General features: G+C 44.2%; 1 protein-coding gene across 3 annotated transcripts in view; it reads left to right on the top strand.

Moving 5' to 3' along the window:
* Positions 1–6922, top strand: part of LOC135546404 (LIM domain kinase 1-like) — a 79828-nt gene extending 72906 nt beyond the window's left edge. For all 3 annotated transcript variants that reach the window (XM_064974796.1, XM_064974797.1, XM_064974798.1), the window contains 3 exons: positions 59–114; positions 972–1129; positions 1614–6922. In XM_064974796.1, coding sequence (XP_064830868.1) covers positions 59–114; positions 972–1129; positions 1614–1803 — 404 coding nt within the window. In that variant the 3' untranslated portion in view covers positions 1804–6922. The remainder of the gene's footprint in view (positions 1–58; positions 115–971; positions 1130–1613) is intronic.
* The last annotated feature ends 11761 nt before the right edge of the window (positions 6923–18683 follow it).

Raw genomic sequence — 18683 nt, 5'->3', positions numbered from 1 at the left:
ATGTCTGTACTCTGAAACGAATAACCTCATGTTTTACTTGGAATGTCTTCTCTCACAGGGAAAAGCTATGATGAAAAGGTGGACATCTTTTCCTTCGGGATCATGCTTTGTGAAGTGAGTGCCCATGACAGCAGAATATGGAAACAAAATGGAAACAATAGTCAAACGTATTCGTGTTCCTCATTAAATCCTTTTGAGTTATCTTAAACTAGAGAAGGAGAGCGAGAAACCAACCAAGCAGCATGGTAACCATTAGGGTTGGTTACAGCAGCAATGGGCTGAACTGCTCTGTTAAAACATTAAAATAAATCTGCAGTGAGAGATGCAGTGAGTCTATCTCCACATGGACGCCATTAGCCAGGGACTCTACAGAGGCAGGATTACAGAGGGGAAGATCTCTTTATGTGGTGGGTGACTGACAGGGACAGGGGCTGCCTGTGGTCTAGCTAGCTGATCTGGCTTCGTTTGGCATAACCTCAGTCCTCCTATGCTTGGTATACCCTGTTATTGGGGACTGCCTTTCCCCTGGGCCTGGAGTCTCAGAACAATAAGTCAGATGTACATATGTAGGATCTTAATTTGACCTATGTTGTCACAGCAAAATAATCCTAAGGAACAGGATTTGAACGTTTAGTCCATAATGTCGCTTGATTGGTGGTTAGGCCATTAGCTGGCCAAAAGCAGGCTATATGGAAAGTGCAATACTGTTAATATAACCTTCTGTTATTGTTGGTTTTCAGTGAACTTATGTAAATCACAAAGCTCAATTGCATTTCCTATGGTGCATGAAAGAAAATAGTGATCAAATTAAGATCCTACATCTGTAGGTTTAAATAAGAATCTGGCAAGCAGTCGTGATATCTGATATCAGTTTATGACTAATGTTCCAGCTTCATAACTGGTATTATAACTTATAACAGCAGCGCCTTTTGCCCTTTCCTTACTGTGAACCTCTCTCTCTCCCCCTCCAGATCATCGGTAGGGTTAATGCAGACCCAGATTACTTGCCCAGGGCCCATGACTTTGGGCTGAATGTGACAGGCTTCTTAGAGCACTTCTGTCCTCCAGACTGCCCCCCTGCCTTCTTCCCTATGGCTGTCCTCTGCTGTGACCTGGATGCTGAGAAACGGTGAGTGTGTAGTGTCTGACACTGACCTAAGTCATGTATCACCATGCTGTGTGAGATTTTTTGGGTATAGATCTTTACCTTCTGTACATGGATGATGCATACAGGAACACTTTTCCAGGTATTTGTCTATAAGGTTACTTATGAGTGGAAACTATTGTTTGATAATACTATATATGTTGAGTCTTGGTATATTATAAGTCTTGTGTCCCATAACTGATTTATGGGCTCCCGAGTGGCGCAGCCGTTTAAGGCATCACTATAGACCCTGGTTCAATTCCAGGCTGTATCACAACTGGCCGTGATTGGGAGTCCCATAGGGCGGCTCACAATTGGCCCAGCGTCGTCCGGTTTGGGGTTTGGCCGGGCTAGGCCGTCATTGTAAATAATAATTTGTTCTTAACTGACTTGCCTCGTTAAATAAAAAATAAAATGTGATCTAGGTTGACATCGCTAACCTAAGACTGATTGGCTCTTCTGTCTGTAGCCCCGCCTTCACCAAGCTGGAGGAGTGGCTGGAGAACCTGAAGATGCACCTCGAGATCCGCCTGCCGGTGGTGTCTGAGCTCGACGCGCTACACAAAGCATTCTGGGGAAACCACACTGCCCCCACCATGGCTTGCACAGCCATGCGGTCTGAAAACGGCCTACCCCCGCACCCCGAGACTCCGGAGTAGAAGGGATCCGGAACAGAGCGGAATGCTGCTCGTCTCAGCCCATGAGAGTGGTCAGAGAGAGGGGCTTATGGTGGTGGCAATGGAGTAGTTGCATTGCACTGTCCAGGGAGGGGTGGGGCAGGAGCTCTGTACGTACCTCCTCATGCCACAGCAGTCACAGTGGTCATGTAGGCTGACAGTGGGCTGTCGATGGGCTGTATAGACTCAGGGGAAACGATGATGGGAAAAGCCAGCCTTGCCTAAAGGCACTCACCCATTCACCTCCAACCAAGAGAGACTCACTCAGACTAACATTACCACTATCATAGCTTCAGTCTGATGATTGCTGTACCTTAGCTGAATGTCAGGCTGGTAACTGCTAGCTAGCAGTATCAGTCAATCCCAGCTGTGAAATCATCCATATTAACACTCATGTAATCTTTATCTTATGGTGTTAAAGCATATTCAGACATCTCTAAAACAGAAAAGAAGAAAGGATGCTTCAGCCTCATTGGTAAGGCTCCTTCCTCCAGAGTATTTGTGCAACAACGTGTTTGAAAAGTGTTCCTCTGTGTGACTTTGGTTTGATTTTACGATATCAAAACCGCTTTTTGAAATGCTAAAGAAAGGGGCCTTTTATGTGGATAAAACAAAACGCATAAGTTGAGACGCACACACACAGTCCAGATGTAGAATATAATCGAGCAAAAGCTTTGAGCATAAACAAAAAGCTTTTTAAACATTGCATGACTGTAAATAGCCCAGTCTGTGTCCAGTAAGCCTTGTCTGTTGTCTCCTCCTCTCCCCCTCTACTGATGACATGTGTGTCCCAAATGGCATCCTATTCCCTTTATAGTGCACTGCTTAAGACCAGGTCCCAAAGGGTATTACCAAAGTAGTGCATTATAGGGTGCCATTTGGGATGTATTCTTAAAGTGATATCCCTGGTAGTGTAGAATACATGGTCCATGAATGACTGTGTTCCTTCTCTCACTGTGCAACACTGACTTCACTTTGAGGTAGACTTCTTTCATACCTTTTGTACATTTTTCTATTTCATTTGAGTTTATTACTCTCTTTCTCCTTATTTCATTCACGTCGAGGTGAAATCTTGTGTATTCAGACAAACGTTTGGACACACCTACTCATTCCAGGGTTTCTTAATTTTTTTACTATTTCTAAATTGTAGAATACTAGTGAAGACATCAAAACTATGAAATGACACATATGGAATCATGTAGTAACCAAAAAAGTGTAAAACAAATCAAAATATATTTGATATTTGAGGTTCTTCAAAGTAGCCACCCTTTGCCTTGACGACAGCTTTACACACTCTTGGCATTCTCTCAACCAGCTTCATGAGGTAGTCACCAGGAATGCATTTCAATTAACAGGTGTGTCTTTCTTTCCTTCTTAATGCGTTTGAGGGGGGTGTAGGGGTGGCATACCGAAGATATCCCTATTTGGTAAAAGACCAAGTCCATATTATGGCAAGAACAGCTCAAATAAGCAAAGAGAAACAACATTCCATCATTACTTTAAGACATGAAGGTCAGTCAATACGGAACATTTTAAGAAGAGACTGTGAATCAGGCCTTTTTTTTTCTTTATTTTACTAGGCAAGTCAGTTAAGAACAAATTCTTATTTTCAATGACGGCCTGGGAACAGTGGGTTAACTGCCTGTTCAGGGGCAGAACGACAGATTTGTACCATGTCAGCTCGGGGATTCGAACTTGCAACCTTTCGGTTACTAGTCCAACGCTCTAACCACTAGGCTACCCTGCCACCCCATGGTCAAATTGCTGCACAGAAACAACTACTAAAGGACAACAATAAGAAGAAGGGACTTGCTTGGTCCAAGAAACACGAGCAATGGACATTAGAACGGTGGAAATCTGTCCTTTGGTCTGATAAGTCCAAATTTGAGATTTTTGGTTCCAAACGCCATGTCTTTGTGAGACGCAGAGTAGGTGAACGGAACGGATGATCTCCGCATGTGTGGTTCCAACCGTGAAGCATGGAGGAGGAGGTGTGATGGTGTGGGGGTATTTTGCTGTTGACACTGTCAGTGATTTATTTAGAATTCCAGGCACACTTAACCAGCATGGCTACCACAGCATTCTGCAGCGATCCCATCTGGTTTGTGCTTAGTGGGACCATCATTTGTTTTTCATTATGACACTGACCCAACACACCTCCAGGCTGTGTAAGGGCTATTTGACCAAGAAGGAGAGTGATGGAGTGCTGCATCAAATGACCTGGCCTCCACAATCACCCGGCCTCCACAATCACCCGACCTCAACCCAATTGAGATGGTTTGGGATAAGTTGGACTGCAGAGTGAAGGCCAACAAGTGCTCAGCATGTGGGAACTCCTTATAGACTGTTGGAAAAGCATTCCAGGTGAAGCTGGTTAAGAAAATACCAAGAGTGTGCAAAGCTGTAATCAAGGCAAAGGCTACTTTGAGGAATATAAAATATATTTTGATTTATTTAATACTTTTTTTGGTTATTACATGATTCCATATGTGTTATTTCATAGTTTTGATGTCGTCACTATTATTCTACAATGTAGAAAATAGTAAAAAATAATAAAGAAAAACCCTTGAATGAGTAGGTGTGTCCAAACTTTTGATTGGTACTGTATGTAGCCAGTGATATTATAATATGTAAATGTTTTAAATATTGTAAATGTACAGACATATTTTGTATACTTATAATGTATGCTACATTGTTATATTTTTATTGGGCTACTTGTTGAAATTAAGGAGAAGAAAAACACAAAAAGTTAGTCAGTAGTAGCTGATATGGAGCAGATTCCTTTCAACAGTGATGATGACTTCCTGTCTCGGGATGCCATGGTGACAGACAGAGATAAGGGTATTTTAGGAAGTTAATACGATGTAAGAGAGCATCTTAGGGTCCTAGCTCCCCTCACTGTAAGTGTAAGCACTCTCACATGATGTGTCCCATTTACTCCCATCGTCGTCTCTCTGCATATCAAACGATTTTGTCTACAGCAGCCTTTGATCTGGTCTAGACTCCAGAGCCCTGACCATGACCTCGGCTATAACTACTCCGTAGGTATCGCCTCAATTGAATGTAATCGTAACAAGAGAATCAACTCAGTCACATAAAAATACGGTTATGTAGTTTGGCATTATATACCAAACCACATTTACCCTTTATTCCTCTCAAAAGAAATTGAGGATGATTTGTTAGTTGTTAATATAGAGCTCTTTAGTCATCCATAGCAGGACAGATGTTGTGGGAAGTGTTGGAGACAGACAGACAGACAGAGACAGACAGTCATGTCATAGTGCCTGTCTGACCACAATCCTCTCTGTCCTGGAGAAAAACCTAGTCACAACCCTAGTCTCCTCTACATGGAGCTCCCTATGGGAGGCCCTCTGTTTACACACAAACTGCTGGCTGTAAATATGATCTATATTATATGTCTGTCGTTGTGCATCGCATACTACACTCTTGAAAATAATCTATTTTACTGTATGTCAATTTTTCTCTTGAACACATTGTCACTCATTCTCTCACTCGTGTTCTTTTTCCATCAAACATTTTTTCTATTCCTCTTTGCACTAGAAGATGAGCTGCATGGTGTACTTGCTACTGCGGTCACTTCTGCTGTAAAACCAAGCTATTATTTTCACTTTAAAACAGAAATTGTTATTGAAAGAAAGAAAGAGTAAGGAAAGAGTGTACAAAGGAGACGGAAAAGATTAAATAAAGAAAAAACACAGCATCTCTTTTGATATATAACGACTGAAATCTTTTTGTATAGATTTGAGTACTTTGATTTGCACTTTCAATGTTGGATTACTTGTGATAAAGAACTAAAATGACGTTGGCTGATAATATGAATGCAAGTCACTGATGGCGCCTTTCAATTCAGTTGTAAACATGTGTCCTGGGAAATTCTTCCTCCTTCCTAGCAAACCACAGTTCGGTGGCCATTCTGATGACTGCAGGTATTGATTATTAGATAACTCTAATGTCATAACATGTCTGTGTCTAAACTGGTTCACATTTCAGACATATGCTCAACTTTAAAAACATGGAACATGCAACTTTGAGGGGTACGAAAGAGATGCCTCGCAGGCCTACCTAATAAATGTCCTAACTATTCAGCCTTGCTATTAAAAATGATTCTAGTTTGCTACAGAGAGGATGAAATAACCATGGTCTGCCTGCTGCCTATAGACCGATCCTTTGTGAATGAAGTTCTGTGTCTTCTTGACTGCTCCACCTTACTGTGATGTCTCGAGGTTTAAAGCATTGTTAGTCTGTCATCAAAAGAAAGCCCTTTTCACACTATTGTCCTGAACCGTATAGCGCTGGCTAGATATTTTCTTTTCCAAAACGATTCCAGAAACTAGGGTGGAAGCGAAACAAGGCCAAATCCATTTGGCTTGTCATGGCTCAGTAATGTGAAAAGGTTATACTTACTGGCCTATTCAATCTCTACAATCGCAGTAGTACAATAAGCCTCCAATGAGCATGAAGTTCTCTACCTACCTGTATAAGTATAAAACAAGTACCGAAAAATACATCTTTCTTATGTACATCTTCTGCTAATGTGTTAATAATGGGCATAATGGGAATTTAATTTAAGTGTGTATAGGACTTTGCCATGTTTGTGCGTATGTATCATCATGTCTGTCAAAGCCACATTATTGTCAAGTATGTGTTTGTATGGATGAGAATGTTTTCCGCACCACTTCTTTGCAAAGAATCCTTACTGCTGAACAATATGCTGTGCCTTTGTTTAAAGCTAGCCTTGCCAACAACTAGACTCAACACGTTTGTTTGAACAGATTTTTTTGTATAAAATTCAAGTGCAAGCCTGATGATAATGAATGGATTTAACATCGTTGCTGATATTTTGTTTTATTTTGATGAGACGTTCCGCTTGTTCTGTATCATATTTATATTTTCCATACTTCTCCATCATAATTTTTGATATCTTAGGAATTGTGGTTCATTTGATTTACTTTATATATATTTTTTTAAATGTACACAAGCTGTGAACTATTCTGCACTTTAATCCTGAACGTGAACATTGAGAACCCTAGGAGACCACTATTTCATCACAGCTGGAATAAAATTGTTGCTCTTTTAATGAGATTAGAGTCCTGTGTGTCATTTGTCATTTGATATGACTACTATACAAAAGAGTACTACTGGAGTAGGAGGAGATTGTGTCTGCAATGGAGGACAGGCAGCTCTGGAGCACCCACCTTTCAACCCTCCTGTATTCTGTCTTATTCTACTGTATCTTAGTCTATACCGCTATGACATTGCTCGTCCAAATATTTTTTATTCTTAATTCCTTTACTTTAGATTGTGTCTGTTGTTAGATAATATTTGTCAGATATTACTGCACTGTTGGAGCTAGAAACACAAGCATTTCTCTACACCCGCAATGACAAATTTGATTTGATTTGATCAACCCCAGATGATTATGATGTCACGGCTCCTCCTCTGCAGTGCAGGGGGCGGTTCTTCCTGCAGGCAGAGGAGGGTCATTAGTGATTGGAGTCACCTGGGCTCAGGGTATTTAAACTGCTGCTTCACTAATCTCTCTCTGTTCCTCCAGGGATGATCCTATTTTGTTTGTGCCTTGGTAGTTTTGCATAGTTTTCACTCAGTCATTCACACACACAGATTCACGCATCCCTGCACTTTACATACACCTTACATTATACTTTCACACCTCATTCCTTTTTCTTTGTTTAAAGTTAATAGTTTGGTTTATAATAAAGAACCTTTTTGATTGGCCTATACCTGTTGTTCGCGTCCCGTCATTTTTGCCACAGGCTATGAGCCGGCCTGTGACAATGATGCTGCAAGTAAAACAGTCGTCACCTCCTCAGTGAAATCCTTTAACTTTCTCACTGAAGTTAAGTAGGCTACTGACTTCAGCATTGTGATGAATGAATTTAGCTTTTGCTCTCGAGAATTAACTCATTTCAAATGACCTGAATAGCTGAAAAAACATTGTTTTCTCTTCAACCAACAAGTTATATTTTCCTACACAGTAGAGGTGGCCAAGCCTCTTCCTGGAAAGCCACTGTTTGTGCTGTGCTTTTGTTCCAGTCCTGCTCTAACAGATCGTATTCAGCTACAGTAATCAGGTCTTTATTAGATTCAAGACCTGATTACTGTAGCTGAATAAGATTGATTTATTAATGGGATAACTAATCAAGTACGGATAAAATAAGTGATTTAATATTCATTATAGAAAATGGGGCTCTCGAATGGCACACTGGTCTAAGGCACTACATCGCAGTGCTAGAGGTGTCACTACAGACCCTGGTTTGATTCCAGGCTGTATCACAACCGGCCGTGATTGGGAGTCCCATAGGACGGCGCCCAGTGTTGTCCGGGTTAGGGTTTGGCTGGGGTAGGCCATCGTTGTAAATAAGAATTTGTTCTTAACTGACTTGCCTAGTTAAAGGTTAAATAAGTACAAAATTATAAAGAAGCAGTCATTATAAAATGTCAACACAACTAGACCAGGTATTCCCAAACTGGGGGTACATAAGTGCAATGCCGTCAGGGGTATGGCAAATAAAAATGTGATTAACATAATATAAACTCAGCAAAAAAAGAAACATCCTTACTGTCAACTGTGTTTATTTTCAGCAAATAAATAAAATATTTGTATGAACATAAGATTCAACAACTGAGACATAAACTGAACAAGTTCCACAGACGTGACTAGCAGAAATTGAATAATTTGTCCCTGAACAAAGGGGGGTCAAAATCAAAAGCAACAGTCAGTATCTGGTGTGGCCACCAGCTGCATTAAGTACTGCAGCACATCTCATCTCCTCATGACTGCACCAAATTTGCCAGTTCTTGCTGTGAGATGTTACCCCACTCTTCCACCAAGGTACCTGCAAGTTCCTGGACATTTCTGGGGGGAATGGCCCTAGCCCTCACCCTCTGATCTAACATGTCCCAGACGTACTCGATGGGATTGAGATCCGGGCTCTTTGCTGGCAATGGCAGAACACTGACATACCTGTCTTGCAGGAAATCAGGCACAGAAAGAGCAATATGGCTGGTGTTATTGTCATGCTGGAGGGTCATGTCAGGATGAGCCTGCAGGAAGGGTACCACATGAGGGAGGAGGATGTGTTCCCTGTAACACACAGCATTGAGATTGCCTGCAATGACAACAAGCTCAGTCCGATGATGCTGTGACACACTGCCCCAGCCCATGATGGACCCTCCACCTCCAAATCGATCCCGCTCCAGAGTACAGGCCTCAGTGTAATGCCCATTCCTTCAACGATAAACGTGAATCCGACCATCACCCCTGGTGAGACAAACCCGAGACTTGTCAGTGAAGAGCACTATTGCCAGTCCTGTCTGGTCCAGCAATGGTGGGTTTGTGCCCATAGGCGACGTTGTTGCCGGTGATGTCTGGTGAGGACCTGCCTTACAACAGGCCCACAAGCCCTCAGTCCAGCCTCTCAACCTATTGCGGACAGTTTGAGCACTGATGGAGGGATTGTGCGTTCCTGGTGTAAATCGGGCAGTTGTTGCCATCCTGTACCTGTCCTGCAGGTGGAATATTTGGATGTACCGATCCTGTGCAGGTGTTGTTACACGTGGTCTGCCACTGCAACGACGATCAGCTGTCCGTCCCGTCTCCCTGTAGTGCTGTCTTAGGCATCTCACAGTACGGACATGGCAACATCTGCAGTCCTCATGCCTCCATGCAGCATGCCTAAGGCACGTTCACACAGATGAGCAGGGACCCTGAGGATCTTTCTTTTGGTGTTCTTCAGAGTCAGTAGAAAGGCCTCTTTAGTGTCTTAAGTTTTCATAACTGTGACCTTAATTGCCTACCGTCTGTAAGCTGTTAGTGTCTTAACGACCGTTCCACAGGTGCATGTTCATTAATTGTTTACGGTTCATTGAACAAGCATGGGAAACAGTGTTTAAACTTTACAATGAAGATCTGTGAAGTTATTTGGATTTTTAAGAATTATCTTTGAAAGACAGTGTGCAGAAAAAGGGACCTTTCTTTTTTTGCTGAGTTATTGAGTTGAGTTGAAGTCAACAAACTAGTTAACAAACTATAGTTTTGGCAAGTTGGTTAGGACATCGACTTTGTGCATGACACAGGTAATTTTTCCAACAATTGTTTACAGTGTTACGCAAATGAGTGAGGAGGTGTGGAGTCAGGCGCAGAGAGCAAAAGATGTGGGAAAAAACACGCTTTAATGTCCCGGAGAAATAACATGAACAAAAGTAAGAAAACAAATGATCAGAAATATTAACGGACAGCGCGAAACCCAGAATACAAACAAAATACACTCAAACATAGAACAGACGAACAAGCCCGCACGAAACAGAAGCGGGCTGAACAAACTATATATAACCCTACCCTAACAACCAAACAAGAAACAGGTGATACCAATCAGACAAAACCAAAGGAACACAGAACAACGGATCGGTGATAGCTAGTAGACCGGCGACGACAACCGCCGAGCGCCACCCGAACAAGAAGGGGAGTCACCTTTGGTAATATTCGTGACAGTACCCCCCCCCCCCCCCTGACGCGCAGCTCCCGCAGCACGCCGACGCTGGCCTCGGGGACGACCCGGGGGCCGAGGCGCTGGGCGATCCGGACGGAGGCGATGGAACTCTCTCAACATAGATGGATCTAGAATATCCCTCACCGGAACCCAGCACCTCTCCTCTGGACCGTACCCCTCCCAGTCAACGAGGTACTGCAAGCCCCTCACCCGGTGTCTCGAGTCCAGAATAGCTCGTATCTTGTACGCCGGGGACCCCTCGATGTCCAGGCGGAGGAAGGAACCTCCGGAACCTCACCTTCCTGCATGGGACCAGCTACCACCGGCCTGAGAAGAGACACATGAAACGAGGGGTTAATACGATAATACGAAGGAAGTAATAATCGATAACAAACCTTGTTTATTCTCCTCAGGACTTTAAATGGCCCTATACACTGCGGACCCAGCTTCCGGCAGGGCAAGCGGAGGGGCAGGTTTCGGGTCGAGAGCCGGACCCTGTCCCCAGGTGCAAACACCGGGGCCTCACTGCGGTGACGGTCAGCGCTCTTCTTCTGCCTTACACTCGCTTGGCGTAATGACTCTTGGACAGCCCTCCAGGTCTCCTTAGAGCGCTGCACCCACTCCTCCACCGCAGGAGCCTCAGTCTGGCTCTGATGCCACGGTGCCAGGACTGGCTGGTACCCCAACACGCACTCAAATGGTGACATGTTGGTAGAGGAGTGGCTTAGTGAGTTCTGGGCTATTTCTGCCCAGGGAATATATCTCGCCCACTCCCTGGCCGGTCCTGGCAATACGACCGCAGAAACCTACCCACCTCCTGGTTCACTCTCTCCACCTGCCCATTACTCTCCGGGTGATACCCTGAGGTCAGGCTGACCGAGACCCCCAGACGTTCCATAAATGCCCTCCAAACACGGGAGATAAACTGGGGGCCCCGATCAGAAACTATATCCTCGGGCACCCCGTAGTGCCGGAAGACATGGGTGAAAAGAGATTCCGCAGTCTGTAGGGCCGTAGGGAGACCGGGCAATGGGATAAGACGGCAGGACTTAGAGAACCGATCCACAACGACCAGGATCGTTGTGTTACCCTGAGAGGGAGGAAGGTCAGTAAGAAAATCCACCGATAGATGGGTCCACGGCCGTTGTGGAACGGGAAGAGGTTGTAATTTACCTCGTGGTAGGTGTCTAGGAGCCTTACTCTGGGCGCACACCGAACAGGAGGAGACATAGAATCGCACATCCCTCCTCAAAGTGGGCCACCAGTACTTCCTCTGAAGACCTCACACTGTCCTAAAAATACCTGGGTGACCCGACGAGGGTAGACAATGAGCCCATCGAATCAATTGATCACAAACAGCCAGCGGCACGTACCTACGACCCTCCGGACACTGTGGAGGCGCAGGTTCCTCCCTTAGCGCCCGCTCGATGTCCGCATCCACATCCCATACTACTGGTGCCACCAGCTTAGCTGCTGGAATGATGGGAGTAGGATCGATGGACCTGTCCTCAGTGTCATAGAGTCTTGACAGCGCGTCGGCCTTAGTGTTGAGGGAACCTGGTCTATACGTGATAGTGAAACAAAATCTGGTGAAAAACATGGCCCACTTTGCCTGACGAGGATTCAGTCTCCTAGCTGATCGGATATATTCCAGGTTACGGTGGTCAGTCCGGATAAGGAAAGGGTGCTTAGCCCCCTCAAGCCAGTGTCTCCACACCTTCAGGGCCTTAACCATAGCCAACAACTCCCTATCCCCCACATCATAATTCCGCTCCGCTGGCCCGAGTTTCTTCGAAAAAAAAGGCACAGGGGCGGAGCTTCGGTGGCGTACCCGAACGATATGAGAGCACCGCTCCAACCGCAGTGCGTGTAGCGGAGTAGATCAAAATATCGTCAATATACACCACTACACCCTGTCCGTGCAGGTCTCTGAGAATCTCATCCACGAAGGATTGAAATATAGCTGGAGCATTCTTTAAACCGTATGGCATAACGAGGTACTCATAATGGCCAGAAGTAGTGCTAAATGCAGTTTTCCACTCATCTCCATCCCGAATACGCACCAGATTATAAGCACTCCTGAGATCCAGTTTAGTGAAGAACTGCGCTCCGTGAAATGATTCCACTGCCGTAGCAATGAGAGGTAGTGGGTAACTAAAACCCACCGTGATGGAATTTAGACCTCTATAATCAATACACGGACGCAAACCACCATCTTTTTTCTTCACAAAAAAGAAACTCGAAGAGACAGGTGACATGGAGGGCCGAATGTACCCCTGTCCCAGAGCCTCGGTGATATAAGTTTCCATAGCCACCGTCTCCTCCTGGGACAAAGGATACACATGACTCCTGGGGAGTGCAGCGTTACCCTGGAGGTTTATCACACAATCCCCCTGCCTATGGGGTGGTAATTGGGTCGCCTTCTTTTTACTGAAAACGATAGCCAAATCGTCATACTCAGCTGGATTGCGCACGGTGGAAACCTGGTCTGGACTCTCCACCGTTGTCGCACCGATGGAAACCCCTACACACCTGCCTGAACACTCATCAGAACCCTGGAGAGTTCCCTGTTTCCACGAAATCGTAGGATTATGAATAGCTAGCCAGGGAATCCCCAGCACCACTGGAAACGCAGGTGAATCGATAAGGAACAAACTAATTTGCTCCTTGTGATTCCCCTGCGTAATAATCTCCAACGAAATTGTGGCTTTCCTCACCAGCCCTGACCCTAATGGTCGACTATCTAAAGAGTGCACGGGAAAAGGGGGGTCTACTTTTACTAACGGAATCCTCAACCTCTGAGCGAGTCCGCGATCTATAAAGTTTCCAGCTGCGCCTGAATCTAACAGTGCCTTATGCTGGAGAGAAGGAGAATAATTAAGGAAACAATATAATAAGAACATGTGACCAACAGGAAACTCTGGGAGAGTGTGGTGCTTACTCACCTGGGGTGACCGAGGAGTATTCTGCCTGCCTTCTCGATTCCCAGATGAATTCCTCCAGCACCGACCAGACGTGTGCCCTCTCCGGCCACAACTGGTACAGGAGGAGCTTCCTCCTCCGCTCTCCCTAGACGCGGTCCCTCCTAGCTCCATCGGGATAGGAGCAGGAGGGTCAGGAGGTAGAACTGACAGGACCCTTTCAGAACGTCCGCGAGCAGCTAGCAGATGGTCCAACCGGATTGACAGGTCTATCAGTCCATCCAGGCTAAGTGTAGTGTCCCAACAGGCCAGCTCCCTGCGGACGTCCTCCCTCAGGCTACATCTGTAATGGTCTATCAGGGCCCTGTCGTTCCACCCTGCTCCAGCGGCCAAGGTCCGGAACTCCAGCGCGAAGTTCTGCTCGCTCCTCGTCCCCTGTCTGAGATGGAACAATCTCTCACCCGCCGCTCGACCTTCTGGAGGGTGATCGAACACGGCCCTGAAACGGCGGGTGAACTCCGGGTAATTGTCCTTCGCTGAGTCGGGCCCGTTCCAGACCGCATTAGCCCACTCCAGGGCTCTACCAGTAAGGCATGTGATGAGGACCCACACTCTCTCCTCGTCCGAGGGAGCCGGCCGAACGGTGGCCAGGTAGAGGTCTAGTTGAAGCAGGAATCCCTGGCACCCCGTCACTGCTCCATCGTACTCCCTCGGAGGCGTAATGCGCAGAGAGCTGGAACCAGATCCAGATGGGGGAGATTATAGAGTTGCTGGTGGGAGGGTCAGTGGGGTAGTAGGGAGACCATTCCTCTCCCAACGATCCATCCTCTCCATCATTTGATCCATCGCTGATCCTAGGCGATGGAGGATGGACGTGTGATGAAGGACTCTCTCCTCCATAGTGGGAAGAGGAGTGGTCGCTGCTCCTGCTGACTCCATATCGTGGTGCGGGTTTCTGTTACGCAAATGAGTGAGTAGGTGTGGAGTCAAGCACAGAGAGCAAAAGATGTGGGAAAAAACACGCTTTAATGTCCCGGAAAAATAACATGAACAAAAGTAGGAAAACAAATGATCAGAAATATTAACGGACAGCGCGAAATCCAAAATACAAACAAAATACACTCAAACATAGAACAGACGAACAAGCCCGCACGAAACAGAAGCGGGCTGAACAAACTATATATAACCCTACCCTAACAACCAAACAAGAAACAGGTGATACCAATCAGACAAAACCAAAGGAACACAGAACAATGGATCGGTGATAGCTAGTAGACCGGCGACGACAACCGCAGAGCGCCACCCGAACAAGAAGGGGAGTCACCTTCGGTAATATTCGTGACATACAGACATTTGTTTACAGACCATTCCAGTGAGTCAAGTTTACATACACAGTTTACTATGCCTTTAAACAGCTTGGAAAATTCAAAAAAATTATGTCATGGCTTTAGAAGCTTCTGATAGGCTAATTGACATCATTTGAGTCAATTGGAGGTGTACCTGTGGATGTATTTCAAGGCCAACCTTCAAACTCAGTGCCTCTTTGCTTGACTTTATGGGGAAAATAAAAAGAAATCAGCCAAGACCTCAGAAATGAAATTGTAGACCTCCACAAGTCGGGTTCATCCTGGGGAGCAATTTCCAAACACCTGAAAGTGCCACGTTCATCTGTACAAACAACAGTACGCAAGTATAAACACCATGGGACCACGCAGCAGTCACACCGCTCAGGGAGGAGATGCGTTCTGTTTCCTAAAGATGAACGTACTTTGTGCGAAATGTGCAAATCAATCCCAGAACAACAGCAACAACAGCAAAGGACCTTGTGAGGATGCTGGAGGAAACAGGTACAAAAGTATCTATATCCACAGTAAAACAAGTCCTATATCGACGTAACCTGAAAGGCCTCTCAGCAAGGAAGAAGCCACTAGTCCTAAACCGCCATAAAAAGATTGTACTTTTGGATAAATGGCCTCTGGTCTGATGAAACAAAAATAGAACTGTTTGGACATAATGACCATTGTTATGTTTGGAGGAAAAATGGGGAGGCTTGCAAGCTGAAGAACACCATCCCAACCGTGAAGCATGGGCGTGGCAGCATCATGTTGTGGGGGTGCTTTGCTGCAGGAGGGACTGGTGCACTTCACAAAATAAATGGCACATGAGGTAGGACAATTATGTGGATATATTGAAGCAACATCTCAAGACATCAGTCAGGAAGTTAAAGCTTGGTTGCAAATGGGTATTCCAAATGGACAATGACCCCAAGCATACTTCCAAAGTTGTGGCAAAATGGGTTTAAGGACAACAAAGTCAAGGTGTTGGAGTGGCCTTCACCAAAGCCCTGACCTCCTTTCCTATAGCAAATGTGTGGGCAGAACTGAAAAAGCATGTGCGCAAGCAAGAAAGCCTACAAACCTGACTCAGTTACACCATCTCTGTCAGGAGGAATGGCCCAATATTTACCCAACTTATTGTGGGAAGCTTGTGGAAGACCACCCGAAACATTTGACCTAAATTAAACAATTTAATGGCAATGCTACCAAATACTAATTATGTAAACTTCTGACCCACTGGGAATGTGATGAAAGATATAAAGCTGAAATAAATCATTCTCTCTACTATTATTCTGACATTTCACATTCTTAAAATAAAGTAGTGATCCTAACTGACCTAAGACAAGGAATTTTTACTAGGATTAAATATCGGGAATTGTGAAAAACTGAGTTTAAATGTATTTGTCTAAGGTATATGTAAACTTCCGACTTCAACTGTGTGTGTGTATATATATATATATATATATATATATATATATATATATATATATATATATATATATATATATATATTTATATATATATTTATATATAGATATATATATATACACACATATACATATGTATGTATATATATAAGTATTATTATTTTGTTTCTTCACATTTTCAAACGGGGCTATACATTTGGGTGAGTTTTTCTCTCTCGCATGAGTAGCTTTGTTTCAATGCCAAAAATAAAATGAAACCATCTAGTGTTCAGCAAAATAACAACACAATGTTAAATACAGGTAGCCTAGTCAAATAATTAACATCCAATCACATTAACCGTTACTCTCTCGCGGGAATTGCACGGTCCGTATGTAGCCAAACATAGCTGCTGCTCATTCCATTTGCTCCAAAATTGATAAATGGTTAAAAAAAGTAAGGCCCGCATCCATAGAGACACATACCAGCTCTACTGGTAGTACTGTTACTACCAGCAGTACTACACCTGCATCTGTCGACGACACAAGTTGTTCTGCTTCCACAAGCACATCCAATGCTAGCATCAGTAATTCTACATTTGTTGTTAGCCCAGCTAGCATGGACACTGACAGTTGTGAATCTGATGCAGCCGGGAAAGCACAGAACAACAGACAGGGACGTTGGACCATCGAAGAGGCGCAAATATGATGAGAACTACATTGATTTGGGGTTCCCTTATATTGGTAGTAGTGCCTCTCCTCAGCCACAGTGTGTTATATGTGCAAAAGTACTATCTCACAACTCAATGAAACCTTCACTCTTGCGCACATTTAAAAACAAAACATGACAATTTGAAAAATAAGCCACAGGAGTTTTTTTGAGTGAGATTTAAAACTACTTTCGAGGATTTAGACATGTATAAAAGCAACAGATACCATTAATAAGAAGGGACTAGAAGCGTCTTATATGGTAAGCTACTGAGTGGCTAGGACAGGCAAGCTCCATACTATTGTGGAGGACTTAATTCTTCCTGCTGCTGTGGATATGGCTGGGGGAAAGGCCCAAAAACTATACAGACAATGCCTCCATCAAACAACACTGTTTCACAATGCAATCAGTGACGTGGCAGGAGATGGTTTGAAACAATTACTGCTTTGCATACAAGCCAGTGAATTCTATGCGTTACAACGGGATGAGACAACAGACATGGCGGGCCTGGCACAGCTCCTGGTGCTATATGTCTATTATGTTTATGGGGCTCAATTAAGGAAGACATCCTCTTCTGCAAACCACTGGATAACAGGAGAGGATATTTTTAAAGTACTGGACAGCTTTGTGACATCAAATGGACTTTGGTGGTCAAGATATGTTGGTATCTGTACTGCTGGCGCAAAAGCCATGACAGGGAGACATAGTGGAGTGGTAAGGTGCGAGCAAGCAGTTGCTCCCGACGCCACTTGGGTACACTGCAGCATCAACTGAGAGGCTCTTGCAGCCAAGGGGATGCCTGACAGCTTGAAAGACATTTTGGACACTACACTGAAATTGGTTAACTTTGTTAAAGCAAGGCCCCTGAACTCTCGTGTATTTTCTGCATTATTATGCAATGATATGGGTATTGACCATGTAACGCTTTTACAACAAACAGAAGTGTGCTGGTTATCAAGGGGCAAAGTACTGACACATGTTTTTGAATTGGGAGACGAGCTTAAAGTTTTCATTACTGACCATAATTTTCACTTGTCTGGCCGTTTGCATGATGACAAGTTCATCAAAAGACTGACCTATCTGGGTGATGTTTTTTCTCACCAGAATGATCTGAATCTAGGATTACAGGGACTCTCCGCAACTATATCCAATGTGCTGAACAAAATTGAGGATATGATTTAGTTGGAGATCTCTGTCTGCATTAACAAGGACAACACACAGGTCTTTCCATCATTGTATGATTTTTTGTGTGCAAATGAACTAAAGTTTACGGACAATGTCAAATGTGATATACGCAGGTACTTTCCCAAAACGGACGACACAAACAACTGGATTAATTGATCCCTTTCATGCCCTGCCTCCAATCCACTTATCGATATCTAAACAAGAGAGCCTATTCAAAATTGCAACAAGCGGTTCTGTGAAAATTTAATTTAATCAAAAGCCACTGCCAGATTTCTTGGATTGGGCTGTGCTCAGAGTATCCTGCCTTGGCAAATTGAGCTAAGACACTGATGCCCTTTGCAACCATGTATCTATGTGAGAGTGGATTCTCGGCCCTCACTAGCACAAAAACTAAATACAGGCACAGACTGTGTGTGGAAAATTGTTTAAGACTGAGACTCTCCATACAACCCAACATTGCAGAGTTGTGTGTCCTTTCAAGCACACCCTTCTTATTAACCTGTGGTGAGTTATTCACATTTTTCGATGAACAAATAAGGTTTTATATGTAAGAGGGTTAAATAAAGAGCAAAATGATTGATTATTACTATTATTTTGCCCTGGTCCTATAAGAACTCTTCGTCACTTCCCATGAGTCGGGTTGTGACAAAAACTCACACTCATTATTATGTTTAATAAATATATCATATAGTGTGTATGTGGCAGGCTTACAATGATGGCAAAAAACAACATTTGTGAGTGCGCTGACCCTGGTGCTAGAGGGGGTACGCAGATGG

This window comes from Oncorhynchus masou, chromosome 9, assembly GCF_036934945.1.
Source record: "Oncorhynchus masou masou isolate Uvic2021 chromosome 9, UVic_Omas_1.1, whole genome shotgun sequence".
NCBI lineage: Eukaryota > Metazoa > Chordata > Actinopteri > Salmoniformes > Salmonidae > Oncorhynchus > Oncorhynchus masou.
Note: the sequence above shows the minus strand (reverse complement) of the source record. Positions and strands in the feature narration are given on the sequence as shown.